General features: G+C 38.7%; 1 protein-coding gene across 2 annotated transcripts in view; it reads left to right on the top strand.

The window, feature by feature from the left end:
* The window catches only part of LOC309555494 (ATP-binding cassette sub-family B member 5-like), a 50,151-nt gene that overhangs the window by 32,440 nt on the left and 2,282 nt on the right, over positions 1 to 15,429 (top strand). For both annotated transcript variants that reach the window (XM_082257531.1, XM_082257532.1), the window contains 9 exons: positions 313 to 390; positions 484 to 567; positions 1,463 to 1,666; positions 4,201 to 4,301; positions 5,369 to 5,509; positions 7,466 to 7,622; positions 7,724 to 7,921; positions 11,682 to 11,888; positions 13,917 to 14,063. In XM_082257531.1, the coding sequence (XP_082113657.1) occupies positions 313 to 390; positions 484 to 567; positions 1,463 to 1,666; positions 4,201 to 4,301; positions 5,369 to 5,509; positions 7,466 to 7,622; positions 7,724 to 7,921; positions 11,682 to 11,888; positions 13,917 to 14,063 (1,317 nt within the window). The remainder of the gene's footprint in view (positions 1 to 312; positions 391 to 483; positions 568 to 1,462; positions 1,667 to 4,200; positions 4,302 to 5,368; positions 5,510 to 7,465; positions 7,623 to 7,723; positions 7,922 to 11,681; positions 11,889 to 13,916; positions 14,064 to 15,429) is intronic.

The following is a 15,429-nucleotide window of genomic DNA, read 5'->3' as shown; positions in this document are numbered from 1 at the left end:
TTATATAACCAAGCTTTAAATTAGTATGCGTGTGATGTGTGTATGTGCTATGTTTTATTGCTTGTATTCTTGTAATTTAAAATAAAACGGAAAAGCACCTTTTTAAAAAAAATGTTAAGCTGAAAATGGGAAAGAAAAATTTATTTTATAAAAGAGAGATGAGTTGGAGGTCAGGAGTGACTAGAACAGGATCAAATACACAGTCTCTCCTATCAGTAACTATGATATAAAAGTGGGTAGATGAGATACTTGTCAAAGCTCAGTTACATCGTCCTTCATATTGCATTTTCTTATATTTATCTCCATTGCCAGGGATTTATGTTTGGAAGATCAGGGGAAGTCCTCACTATGCGCCTGAGACAGATGGCATTCAAAGCAATGTTACGCCAGGTAAGTTTGGAAGTAATAGACATTTTGGCTGGACATAAACTATCTGTTTCTATGGGCGATACTATACTCTAACATCCCTTTCTCACTCCAAAGGAAATATCCTGGTTTGATGACAAGAAAAATAATACAGGAGCTTTAACAACTCGACTTGCCACTGATGCTGCTCAGATACAAACTGTAAGATCGTTATGTCTGCTTGTTGATTAATAATATATATTTATAATCCGCGAACATATATATATATATATATATATATATATATTATTTATATATATATATATATATATATATATATATATATATATATAAATATATATATATTGCAATGTTCAGGGAATCAGCTGGATCGCCGGACAAAGGCATTGCAATAAAAGGAACGTTTATTACCTTAAATAGCTTCACAGCAGCAAAAGAACACAACAAAGGATAACAGTCTCACCAACCTGAAGAGTTCAGAACTAAACAGTCCTCAACTTTTGGAGAGGGTAACTTCCCCTGCCAACAGGTTTCCAGGCAGGATACTGACACGCACCCTCACAGCTGTACAAAAATCCACCATCCACCATCCACCATCCACCATCCACAGTCTCCTCTATACTTCTTCACACCTTACCTACAGCTTCCTGTCTTTTTTTGAACCCACTTCTTCTGACTAGTGAGTTAACCCTTTTGTTCTCTTAAAGGGACCATAGTCCAAACAGAGGGGAAATATGGCATCCTTCCAGGACCCAGCCTCGGCGTTCTGTACAATATATACATATATACATATATATATATATATATATATATACACATATATATATATATATATATATACATATATATATATATATATATATATATATAGTGCAGTTATTGTAATGCTGCAAAATCTATCATGGAAAAAGTTATATTTAATAAATAGATAATATACATAATAAGATGTAATTTTGTAAAATATATATATAATATATAATAAAAATATTTTATATATAACTTGCCAACCTGCCTGTGACATTTGATTTAGGATTTTATATTTTGAATAATTTTGCAATTGCCATTTTTTAACAATTTTTTTTTTTTTTTTTGTTAGGCAACTGGCTCCAGACTTGGTTTAATTGCAGAAAACTTTGCTTGTATGATGCTCTGCATTGTAATTTCTCTAGTTTTCGGCTGGGAGTTGTCCTTGCTGATTCTAGCACTTACTCCTGTCCTCATTGCTTCTGGATTTCTTGAGATCAGAGCATTGACTGGCTTTGCTAATCGAGATAAAAAACAGCTTCAGCAAGCTGGCAAGGTAATGGTATACATGTTTTATTGTCAGGCAAGCCTCAAATTTGATCACACATGTATTAAATTAGCCATGTTGCAGTGCACTATTTACTTTTACAGTTTAGAGTTCTAGTAATATTGTCATTAAACCTTCATGCTTACAATTTAATGTGTGCTTTCTATAGAGGAAATAATAGCTTCTGAAAATTAAATCAAAGGATGTAGCTGTCAACTAGAAGGTATAGGTGTATTTCAAGAAAGCCATAAAAGAGGCTTTCTATGGAGGCACTCACCTAAGTGGATGAGCCTGGAGCCCTAGAAGATGAGGATTGGGGCTGCTCTGTGAAACACCATTGCACAGAGCAGGTAAGTATAATATGTTTATTATTTTATTTAAAAAAAAAAAACTGAAGCTTTGATGTTACTTTAATGGCACTCAGCCAGATAAAGGTATCACAAAGGTAGACGGTACTGAAAGACTTCCTTTGCCAGATGTTGTGACAGTCTGAATGAGATGCAGGTAGATATATTCTGCCCAGCATATATCACAAACTCTAGGTTCTGCTCTTAATGTATAAATGGAGAACTGTCTTCACTCAGGGACATAAGCCCAACATATCTTTTTAGATATAGCATATGCCCTCTTCCCTCTCCTCCCCTGGTTTGTAAAAGCCACATATTTTTTCAAGCCTTTTCGATTTACAAGTCAAGCCTGGCCCAAACCACCTTATATTCTTGGCCTCCCTATTGATCAGTTAGGCTGTCCATAATATTAAAGGACCCACAGAGAGACTTGAGACATGCAAAGGGGCAAACTAACCAGTATTTTAACAGGAAAGTCTAATTAAATCTTTTTTTAATATCAGCCAATCACTATGATGAGCAGCCAGTCACTATGATGATGGATGCTCAACAGCAAAGCTCAATGGACTTGTAGGTACCTGGAGATTCCTGGAGACCACTGGATGCATCGCTCTAAACAGTGGAGCCTCAGGATATCAAAGATTAGTAGAGGCCATCTTCCGAGTGCTCAGGCTGAGGTGTCCTATCAGCACCAAAAGACAACCAGTCAAATGAAGAGAAATAGCTGGCTTGTTTCAAATCCAAAATCTGACACTTCTATCTTGTCACTGAAGATGCATGATGTGGTTTGGTCATCCTAGGCACTTCACAAATGCCCAACACATATGTGCAGTGACAAAAGAGTGGGCTTTAACGCTTAAATGCCGCACATACGCATCGCTGGGTGGCCATTGTTTAAATGGTGAGAGCACACTCACTGTGTGCTCTTAGCACAAAAACTGGACTGTCCAAGATAGCTCGGGATAAAGATCGGTAGCCAGTGGAATCAGTTTCCGATCATGGGGCACTGTGACAGTAGTCTCATGGTCGCCAATCCTTCCAACCCACAAAAGTTCCAAACTGTTTAAAGGGACACTGGGGTGTGCAGAAAGGGGTCAACCTTGTTTTACTACAATTAGTTCACTGACACATAAAATGAATACGTATAATATTTATATGTATGTCCTGACACCCCACATACACATGATTGTTACAGGTTAGTGAGCCACTGAGAGATGAAGGAAGAATTAGTAGAAAAGCCCAGGATCTTTTTCAGAAACAAGTCAACAATGTCAGCTCTCAGTTTTCTCTCCTGTTATGAGGGCACACTTTTTGCAACCCTAAGCAAATCATTTTTTAACTTCTCCCTACTGTCTTAGTTGACTGCCTTGGTCTTTTACCATACACAGGAAGATTTAACTGACAGTAATATATGTGTTGTGATGTGTTCTGTCCCAGCCAAGGTTCATTTTGGCTGTTCAGAAATTCAGTCCTGCCTATAACTGGACTTCAGGTTCGCTTTTGTCATTACTGTTAGCAGTTTTGTATATTTAATTTAAAGAAAGGTCTCCTTAATCACTGTTGTCTCATTGTTTCTTTTAAAAGTGCAAATGTGCCAAAACAGGGCTTTCTGTAGCTATAAAGCGCAGCTATTAAAGTTGTTGTAAAGATTGTTTTTTTTTTTTCCAAAAGAATAAGCATGTTATACTTACCTGCTCTTCGCAATCTTATTGCACAGATCAGCCTCAAACCTCCTTTTCTGGGGTTCCCTGTGGGCACTCTCAACTACTCCTCCTCTTGGTGCTCCCCCATTGGGGCTCTCTTTCAAGCCAGGCTGTGTGCATCCATTGACACACACACAGCACTGTTCAGCCCCAGGAGCCAATGGCTGTGCTGCCTCAACAAAGCCTGTGAGAGCAAAGAGAGGGGGGAGAGCAACTAGAGATGGATACAGCACTGGATCGAGTGAGGACTAATACTAGGAGTATTTAGGGGGGTCAGGGGGGCGATTCTGTTACTGGGACATTTTTACCTTAATGCATGAAATGCAGTATAATAAAAAAAAATGTCCAGCCTTTAAAACCACTTTAGGCTGAGCAAGCCCAGCCACTCGAAAAAATTTATAAGCAACAGGTTTGTGTTCACTACTTATACAATGCAAACTAATTTAATAACAATAGTTCAACAATTTAAACTATGTTTTGATTGAATAATCAGATTGCAACGGAAGCAGTGGATAACATCCGAACAGTCGTGTCACTGACTAGAGAGAGAACCTTTGAAGAGATGTACTCCGAAAGCCTACAAAAGCCCTACAGGTGAGATTATTATTATTATTATTCTTACATGAGTGTTAGTATTACAGTGAGTTTTTTCCAATCTAAAACACACATGTAAAATCTCCCCTTTCTCTGGAAGTTCATGCAACCTCATGAACTTCAACCTCAACCTGGTGAGACCTCACTTGGAATATTGTGCGCAGTACTGGAGGCCATATCTCCAGAAGGATATAGATACTCTAGAGAGAGTTCAGAGAAGAGCTACTAAACTAGTACATGGATTGCAGGAAAAAACTTACCAGGAAAGGTTAAAGGACCTTAACATGTATAGATTGGAAGAAAGAAGAGGACACAGTTTTAAATTAGAGGGGCAAAGGTTTAAAAGTAATATGAGGAAGTATTACTTTACTGAGAGAGTAGTGGATGCATGGAATAACCTTCCTGCAGAAGTGGTAGCTGCAAATACAGTGAAGGAGTTTAAGCATGCATGGGATAGGCATAAGGCTATCCTTCATATAAGATAGGGCCAGGGACTATTCATAGGATTCAGATATATTGGGCAGACTAGATGGGCCAAATGGTTCTTATCTGCCGACACATTCTATGTTTCTATGTTTCATTATTGACAGGTCACGCTTCTGATGTCACCCCATGACCACAGGTCATGGCATCTTATATGAAAAAAATGAGTGACGTTATCATAAAGGAGAGATAGGGTGTGAGAGATAACCAGCTGTGATCATTTGCCTCTTTTCATCCAGTGGTACTTTACTGCTGGGTTGCAGTTTTCCCTGTGTATAAATTACTGCTGACATTCAGATTTCAAGAGATTCACAGATATACTGTAAACTCTGACCTGGACAATGCTTTTTTTTTCTAAAGTGTTTCAACAGATTTGATAAAATCCATTGCACAATGCCCGGCCATTTGCAACAGGCTTTATGCAAACCCACTATTCTACTGCATACTGGTTATTCCAAATTTCAAACTATTACAGCAGTCTGAAATTTACTATGAGAAAGATGTGTTGTTGTTTTTTTTCTTTTTTTTTTCCTATTTCTCTAAATCAAATTGTGATGATTGATTTTTAAACTGATATATTTTAGGAACTCTCAGCGTAAAGCTCAAGTGTATGGCATCTGTTTTGCATTCAGTCAGTCATTCATACATTTTACCTATGCTGTAAGTTACCGCTTTGGAGCATTTTTGATTGAAATTGGCAGGATGACTCCAGAAGACTTATTTCTGTAAGTATCTTATTGTATTTTATAAATTGCACCATTAACGTATTTCTTATGCTAGATTTCACCTGCAGGAAATAAAAAACAATGTAAGTCATGTAAACTGATATTGTACACCTCGGAGAAGCTGCATTTGAATGTTAGTGTCAGATCAGTATGTTTGGCTTGATAATTAAGTGTTCCAACCTTTCCCTTAAATGATCCACAGGGATTTCCAAAGTAACACTAATATACTAACATATGCCCCCTTGCTTCTACACTCTTTGTTGAATAAAAAAAAGAGTGATTAGATGTGTACGGTAAATGTAAGGGGATTCTGCTCAAGCTGGCTTATTGTTAGGAATAGTACACACTGGGATACATTTTATAACTTGTTTGGCTAGCCATTCCTCCTAGCAGTGGCCACCCGTAGTAGCGGTGTTTCCATAAGAACATGAAATTGTCACTTGAGATGTCCAAAAATGTTTAGAATCTTCTGTCTATTGGTACTTTGGAGGGTAACTCCACTTTCGTGGGACAAAAATGGCAAATAAAAAAAAAAATAATATAGAATATACTCCATATAATATTATAGCATATACAATTGAAACACAAGTCATATTGCTATTGAATGTTATTAAAAATGACCTTTTCTTTCAATCTGCAGCTCTGTATTTTCTGTAAAATACAATGCAATACGACTACCTGGAGGTGTTCTGTACACAGAATGTGTACAGAACTCACCCCAGAAACATAATTTCCTGCTTGTGTGATTGGCTCACTGATTTTCCCAGAAGTCTGCACTAAAATACAAGTCAGATTTCAGGCATCCCCTGCAAAATTTGATTAGATTCACTTTCCACATGGAAACAAACACACAGGTACAAACACACAGTTATTTTAGAATAACAAAAGGTAGGAATCTGCAACAAAGTTTTTTTAAATCCTGCCAATGTACATAGTTGACCTAGGGGGGGAAGTTTTTTCTCAACAAAAGTTGAGTTACTCTTTAAAGCCCAGCTGAACTTTTCATTTAAATCAGTCAAATACATTCTAGGGTCAAGAAAACAAATGGTGTACAAAGTTCAATTGGGCTTTGAGGCAATAAAGATCATAGCTCAAAACATCGCTAAAGGGAACCTGTGGCCAGGATAAAGACATTCAATATTTACATTCTTAAGCCACAAATAAACTTTAAAACAAACTCTCACTGATCTCTGTAGCTGCATGCACTCTGGAGCAGTTTATCATCAATCTTTACAGCATAAGGACTTAACAGTTCAGCTAACCCTGCTCCCCTCCTCCCCCATTTTGGAGCTTGTGCTCTGGGTCTAGATTGAAGTTTGGAAAGCTGCATAGTCACTGCTGGGAAGGGTGAGCTGAGCTTGACTTGGAAAATGTTAGTGCTTCTGCTGGTAAATTGCAGCTGGTGTGACCTTGTTTTAAAGCACAATTAACAGATTTTAAAGAAAATATAAATGCTTTAACTGTCTATAGTCTGGCCAAAAGGGCAGTAAAGGGGTACTGTATCTAGCAAGTGCTGGTAGTGAGTAGAAAAAGCCTGGCAGCTAGTAAGGTACTGAATGATTCCAAATGCTATAGCCCAATAAGATCAAAAGAAATATGTATCATTCTAACAATATTTATACTAAAAGTGTGAAAATAGAGAATATATCAGTGGACAAAATGTGATGTTTGCAAATGTAATCCAGCTATGACCCAAGAGATTTCCCCTTACTGATGGTTCTGTCGGACACGCAATATATAGACAAGAAGTGAGGAGAAGTCTCCCACAGGGTGTATTAAACAGTTGACAAATGTTCTTCTAACCAAACACTGAGCAAAAAAAAAGAAGTTTTGTTTGGACCTGATCCATCACTGGTCTACCTAATAATGCTAAAAGCATCAGTGATCTGATTATCCTTTACTGTCCTATCCAACATTACCTCTCATTTAAGAATGCATACTAATCTTTTTTTACAGTGTATTCTCTCTCCTGGCATATGGTGCGATAACCGTAGGACAGACTTTGTCATTCGCACCTGACTATGCTAAAGCCAAGTCAGCAGCTTCCCATCTGTTTGCATTGTTCAATAGTCAGCCAGATATTGACAGCTACAGTGAACAAGGGCAAAAACTGGTAAGTCATCTAGCTAAAAAAAGAGAAAAAAATTCTTCTTCATGACTGTTCTAATGATCTAAAAAACAGTAATGTCTTACAGTCTCTTTTGTTACAAATAGGAAAATTGTCAAGGAAACTTAGAATTGCATAAGGTCACCTTTAATTATCCATCACGTCCAGATGTGCCAGTGCTCCAAGAATTATCAATCAAAATATCCAGTGGAAAAACTGTGGCATTTGTGGGTAGCAGTGGATGTGGGAAAAGCACTTCTATTCAGCTCCTACAGAGGTTCTACGATCCCCTCCAGGGGGCAGTGGTGAGACTTGTGACTATTGTTTTCTGAAATACTGTACTCTCGTCTGACAGGTTCAGATTAGTACTCCAGAAATTCTGACTTTTTTCAGAAATGCTCGCCTCTATAAAAGTGCACTTTTGTCCTTACAAATTCTATACCTAGACCTGACAAAACGTTTTTATCTTAACTCAGCCTTTCTGTTTAATGCCAGTAGATAAAATCATATTATTGTGCAGGATATGAAAAGGGAGGTGAATGTACCTTGCTTATTAAGGAAAAAAAGGAAGGAACTGAAATCTGATTACCTTAGTCTCCCCAAGATTCCACGTTGGTCGTTTTTTGTATTGAAAACAAGCTAAAATCACAAAGGTCCACTAAATTCTCCCAATTAAAAACGTGTCTCTAATGGGAAAGCCCCCTAAAACACTTAAAGGTACTCCCCAGTCCTGTCTGCTAAGACTTTCAGATCTTCCTTGGTTGCATAGCTGTACTGCATCAGTCTATCTCACTACTTTTTGTTAATATGGTGATACTGGAACTCACCTGCTCGTGATTCTGGAACACACACTAATGTTAATTCTAAAACATTGCTCATGATCACCAATTATACTCACACCTGTTTTGGGAGTTGAATTTGATTCTTGAGAGAAATTTTCACAACAAAGGCTTCAGGAAATATACGCTCCTACTGACCCTTTTGGAGCAGTGAATGCTTGTGCATGCAGTAGATTACAGAGAACACAGGTCAAAGCAGACCTTTTACTTAAAGGCAAGTTTCATTTATTACATAGTGCTCCCTCCCCCATCTCCCAGTATATAATACTGCAGGAAAAAAAAAACCTATGGAAAATAAATTAGAAAATATCTTGCCTCTAGCATTTGCCCATAGTGCCTAGGTGAAAGCAAGTTAAAAAAATATTGATACCTTTCTCCCAGCTTCTGCCCATTGTGCCTAGGTGAGGGTAACCTCATGATCCCTTTTTTTAACATCCTGTGAATGCCGAGATTCCCAAATCCCAGAATTTTGTTAGATGGATTGTAACTTCACTCTCTACTGTGCCCAGATGTGCTTTGTTTCTATAGTTTTCTGTTTAATTTCAATTGTTGCTTGGAATTGCACTTTAAGCCCTTCATCCCAAATACTTGGATACACAGCACTTAACCTAAAATGATGCCTCAACTCTTAAAGCTGGGTCCGCATCCAATTTGCATAACATGTGAGTGTGACCGGCTTTCAATAAAGCCGGTTCACACATGTCCGGGGAAGCTGCAGTGCGAATTTAAAAAGGGTCCTGTGCATTTTTGGGTCCGGTTCAGATAGGAATTCAGAGAAAAATGTGCACCTGAATGGGTAAACACAAATGCACATGACACTGGACTGCGAAGCACAGCCAGAGCTGTGTGAACCCAGCCTAAGTCAAATTTAGGCCTCAACCCTAAACCATTAACCTGATCTTAAAACTTAACCCTCACCTTATCCCTAACAATTAGCCTAGCTTCTAGAGTAAAACCATCATAGCATACCCTCTAAAGCCTTATTTAAACTCAACACTAATTCCTTAACAACCCCCTTACCCCTGACTCTAATACAAAGCTAACCCTAACCTAAAAATTTCCTAATACTAAACTAAGCATTTATTCTAAGCATTTACTGAGCATCCTTTCATTGCTGCACCAAAGAAAACTAAAGATCAAAATGTGCCTTGGCTGATAAATCAGAAATGCCATCTGACTGTATGAAAATTGTAACCTCAAAAAAGGTCCCATTCTTCTAGGATTGGGAAAAATTAAGAAAATTAAGAAAATTGGGAGAAAAAAATCTACTGAAACAGTATATGGATCATAGTACATAATGGAAAGGGAGCAGCTCTTCTTTTTTTTAGGAGGTTAACTAAGAATTGTAAAGTTTGAAAGTCATCTTTATGAGCTTGTTGCATCTTATTATCATGATTGTATTCCATGTACATATTTAGCTAACTGCTGTTTAATATGCTGTCCAGAGATTATAATATGTATATTGATAGCCATTGCCCTTCTGTAGCCTTGTTCAGGGATGAGTGGGAAGGTTAATACACCATTATTGTACTGAGCAGCTAAGCACACAGCACAGCAAGAAAAGATATTGTCACAATTCACATTATAAAATTAGTACAGCACAGTAGCACGATTTTATGCTATATACCATTAGAGCTGAACTCCAGCTTTATCTGCCAAATAATTTGTATTTCTGTCCACCCAGTCTTGAGATTCACCCAGCTCTCCCTCACAGCATAACTCAGCCTGGTCCCTACCCACACCTTGTGAGAAGGCTGTGATAGTGACAGTGATCAGCTCATATCTCTGATCATTATGTCATTCTAATTACTCCTATTATTAGCATGCTCCTTGCATTGAATTACACTTGATTGGCTTCTTGTGCTGCTTTTCCCTCCCCCTTTCTGAGCTCTGCTGTATAGGGACTGCTAGAGGTTGATAACTGGTCTAATCCAGGTATTTACTGCTTAAATAAAAAATACATTTATTGATGTATAAATTATTACAGAGCTGGCTTACTGTGTGTCTGTTATATTTGCTTGGAGTTCAGCTTTAGGATATTTTAACCACTTAAGCCCCGGAAGATTTTACCCCCTTCCTGACCAGGGCCTATTTTGCAATTCGGCACTGCGTGAATTTAACGGACAACTGCACGGTCGAGCGACACTGTACCTAAACGAATTAGATGTCTTTTTTTGTCCCACAAACAGAGCTTTCTTTTGGTGGTATTTGATCACCTGTGCGATTATTTGATCATGCGCTATAAACAAAAAGGAGCGTCAATTTTGCAAAAATAACAATATTTTTCACATTTTTTATATGAAATTCCCCAAAAAAAAGTAAAAATCTAAATTTTTTAACATTTTAGGTCAATTTGTTCTATGCTACATATGTTTGGTAAATAAAATTGCAAAAAGTGTATTTTGATTGGTTTGCACAAAAGTTATTGCGTTTACTAAGTAAGGGAAAGATTTTTGTCATTTTTGTTGTTTTTTTTTTAACGAGTAATGGCGGCGATCTGCGATTTTTGTTTTGCGGGACTGCGACATTGCGGCGGACAGATCGGACCCTTGACTGACATTTTTGACACTTTTGGGGTTACCAGTGACATTACTACAGTAATCAGTGCTATACATATGCACTGTTACTGTAAAAATGACACTGGCAGTGAAGGTGTTAACTTTTTTTGAGAGGGAGGGGTTAAGTGTGTCCCTAGGGGCGTGATTCTAACTGTGATTGGATGTGGCTTGAGGTGTAAGAACAGAGATCAACGGTCCTACATAGCAGAACCGTATGATCTCAATTCTTACAGGGGAGAATGACAGGCGGCTGTGTTTACATTAGCCTACTGCCTTTCTCCCGCTGTAACGGACAATCGTGAGTGTCCGGCGGACATCGGGTCCGCCGGGCACACGCACGGGGGGGTCCATGAGCGAGCGGGAGCCTCACAGGCTAGCGACGTAGACCTACGTCGCTTTGCCTGTGAGGGGCTGACTGCCGACGTAAATCGTCGTTAGGCAGTCGGCAAGTGGTTAATAAGATTATTTACATTAAGCTGACTATTAACATAGATATACCAACATAATCATTTTTTAGTTTGTTCCTAATTTTTCCAAAAAATGCATTGTTTACAGATACCCTTTAAAAGCTATGTCTTTTAATCAGCTTTAGTTAGAATTACTTAGCACACTATATTCTATGATTACCTTTAATACTAATAGCATACAATTTTCCTTTCCATTTTTAGATGTTTGATAATGTTGATGTGAAGAAATTAAACTTGCAATGGCTCCGATCTCAAATAGGCATTGTGTCTCAGGAACCTGTGCTGTTTGATTGCAGCATTGCTGAGAACATCGCCTATGGGGACAACTCCCGTGTGGTCCCCATGAAGGAAATACAGGAGGCTGCCATAGCCGCCAATATTCACTCTTTCATAGAACAGCTACCAGAGGTAAATAATTGTGATCAGAATTGTGATAATTATAGTTACAAGAGTTTTCTTTTATTTATGTAAATCAAACATGTAAAACTCTGTGCTTCAAATGACCATAGCCAACATAGGTTGCAGAGGGCCCCTGTGCACACTCATCACTGTTCAGCAATATATGCAAATGTCCTGTCAAGAGTTTGACCCTAGCAGGGTGAAGTATGTTGCTCGCAGTTGCTTGTTTCCTAGAATACCACACCAATCACTTTCCCATTGGTTTCATCTGCACATTTGTGGGTGGGGCTTAAACAGAACACTGTGGAAATGCACTCACTAATGCCTGTATCACAGGCATGAACTGCAGTTATGTGAAATTACCATTAAGGCGATACTCCAGAATTAGATGTGAGCAGTACACTTACACAGTTAACATCTTGTAATCCGTGGCCATACTTCTTACACTGTTGACAATAATGCACTGTGGTCATGACTTCTGTTAAAGATCACCTCTCCCTAGGTGTGCAGCATTTCTGAGCCAGTACCGTTGAGCTTGTATCAGTCTGCACTGACTCAGCAGTCTCGTCACCTCATTCCCAGTGACAGTGTTCCGTATGTTGCTAATGGATACAGGAAATGCACTTCTCCATAGCTTTATGCTTTTTCTCCTCCCGGGGGCCCCATTGCATCTTCCTCCATGACATTCCGGCTGGGTCTCTAGGTACTCTGTGCCACTTGGCCGGTCCCTCTATGTGGAGAATTGGTTGCTTTTAAAGGGACCAAGCATAACACCTCTTCACCACCCGAGTCATCTGTCATCCCTGCCATGTCACCAGTTTCCTGGCTGGTAAGCAATTGACACATTAGTCATTAGCAGCAGCAATATAGCCTCCTTAGGACAGCTCACTGCATGTTAGACCTCTGTACTGTTATTTCCCCTGTTGTTGTAAGCCCTGTTCTTTTGGTACACCTTACATGCACTCCTTTAGATACTTCAGACTAGGCATCTTAGATGAAGAATAAAGATAATTTACTGAAGTGGTTAAAGGTAACAAAGGAGTAGTTCTCAATGACATCTTTCACACACTTTCCAGTACACAGTTCTTGTAGTGCCCCATGAGATAATCCTACCAACAGCAAGTCCATAAAAGAGTCCTTTTCAATGAAAAAGTCCATAACTGACAGTAATCCACATGAGGTAGTAATAATCTATAAACAAGGCCAAGCTGAGGTAGCACAAGACCATATAGATCCACAGGCTCAATACTCCACTGGGAACCCTGATGAGGCTGCCCACCCAAGTGGCGCTACACCCCGATAGCAGAACGGCAACATTTTGGCAGTCTCTCTCCTAACCGACCCCCAATTGGCACTATTGAGCCCCTATTTCTGTGGTATGACATCTAGGGAGGCAGTAACCTTCTTGCAAGAAGCAGGGAAACCTGGCCATCAGCGTTACCCTTCCTTCTGAGGAACCTCCATCTCAACAGGTCAACCAATGACACAGTGCAATAAAACCAGATTGTAGCAAATTACTTTTACACATAAACACAGTTGAAAAATCGAAATCCTGGGCATAACATAGCAGAAGAAAAACATTTATCACACAGAACCTTTTGGAAGCACCCACTTACACACTAGCGTCACCAGAAACAAAAGTTGAGGTATTGCGTCTTTAAAATAGGGAACTTCTCAGTAGTGGAGGAGAAAACCTTTCTGCTCTGCCCACCTAGCTCTCCTTTAAGCCTTTTGTGTCTTTTTGTTCTGTCACAACATGCAGTTTATCCACCCCTGATACCCTAGTAATTGTCTGTGACACTGCAGATCTCAGTCTAAGAGAAATTGTATTGCTGTATTTTTTGGATTGGATTGGACAACCTACTACAAAAATCCTTATGTCCATGTTTGTGGAAGTGGTGGAAGAAAAAAAAAAAATCTTTCCTAACCTCTGAAAGACATTTTATCACTGTGTCATTTTACAGTAATTTACTCTAAATATACCACACTGTACTTAAAAAACAAACTTCTAATACACATTTCTTCTACTCGCTCTAGAAATATAACACACCAGTTGGTGGTAAGGGAACTCAACTGTCAGGAGGTCAGAAGCAAAGAATAGCCATAGCTCGGGCACTCATACGAGCTCCGAAACTATTATTGCTTGATGAAGCCACCTCCGCTCTGGACAATGAAAGTGAAAAGGTGAGAATGAAACTTAGCAATCTCTTGTTAAGTTATAATTGTTATACCTCAGCATCATGGCCATGCCATTATGTCCTCATCCCTCCAGCTTCCATGTAGTTTTAGGAAGCCACTTGAGGGGCAATAAAAATGCAGTTCTCCTGCCTGTTTTACCACCCTCTTCTTTCCACCGCTGCCAATGGGTACTTAGCTTTAGACAGTTGTCCTTAGAACAGGTGTGCCCATTGGAAGATTTCCTATTACTTTTTTCTGCGATCAACTTAAAAATGTTATCTTTCCCCTTCATTTTTGTCTTGGTTGCAATTGTCATCAGCATAAATCTTCCCAATTGGGACACAAACAGCAATAAAAACTTGAAAAAGTGTCTAACGCCATCCCAAACAAGCAAACAAAAAATATTTTGCCTAAAGTTACACTTTATTATATTTCAGCATACCAGACCTTACATTGTATATCTGTATTAGTCTTTTTTTTGGGGCTTTTTGCCCTTTTTTTAACCACTTCCATACCGCCCCTGCATGTAAAAATCATAATTTTTATGCTAGAAAATAAGGAACCCCCAAACATTATGTATTTTTTTTAGCAGAGACCCTAGGGAATAAAATGGTGGTCATTGCAACTTTTTATGTCACATGGTATTTGCTCAGATATTTTTTAAACGCATTTTTTTATTTAAAACAAAACAGAAAAATTTAGCCCAATTTTTTTGTATAATGTGAAAGATGATCTTACGCTGAGTAAATAGATACCTAACATGTCACAGTTTAAAATTGCGCACACTCGTGGAATGACGCAAAACTTTGGTACTTAAAAATCTCTATAGGAGACGTTTTAAATTTTTTTACAGGTTACCAGTTTAGAGTTACAGTGGAGGTCTTGAGCTAGAATTGTTGCTCTCGCTCTAACATTCGCGGTGATACCTTACATGTATGGATTGAATGCCGTTTACATATGTGGCCGCGACGAACGCATGCGTTTGCTTCCGCGTGCGAGCACGCAGGAACGGGGGCACTTTACATTTTTTTTTTCATTGTTTATTTTATTTATTTTATTTTTACACTTTCTCTTTATTTATTTATTTTTTTTTTATCACTTTTATTCCTATTACAAGGAATGTAAACATCTCTTGTAATAGGAATAGTGAATGACAGGTCCTCTTTATGGGGAGATCTGGGGTCAATAAGACCTTAGATCTCTCCTACAGGCTAGAAAGCCTGAAATAAAAAAAAAAAAATGATCTCGGCTATTTAGGCGAGATCAGTGCAGTATTGAAAACTGCCAGTCTTGGCGTGACATCATCACGTCACACCCGGGTCTCCGAGAGTCATATGGCGCTTTTCCACTGCATGAAACCGAACGGTTCAGC

This window comes from Pelophylax lessonae, assembly GCF_965119305.1.
Source record: "Pelophylax lessonae genome assembly, chromosome: 5".
Classification (NCBI taxonomy): Eukaryota; Metazoa; Chordata; class Amphibia; order Anura; family Ranidae; genus Pelophylax; species Pelophylax lessonae.
Note: the sequence above shows the minus strand (reverse complement) of the source record. Positions and strands in the feature narration are given on the sequence as shown.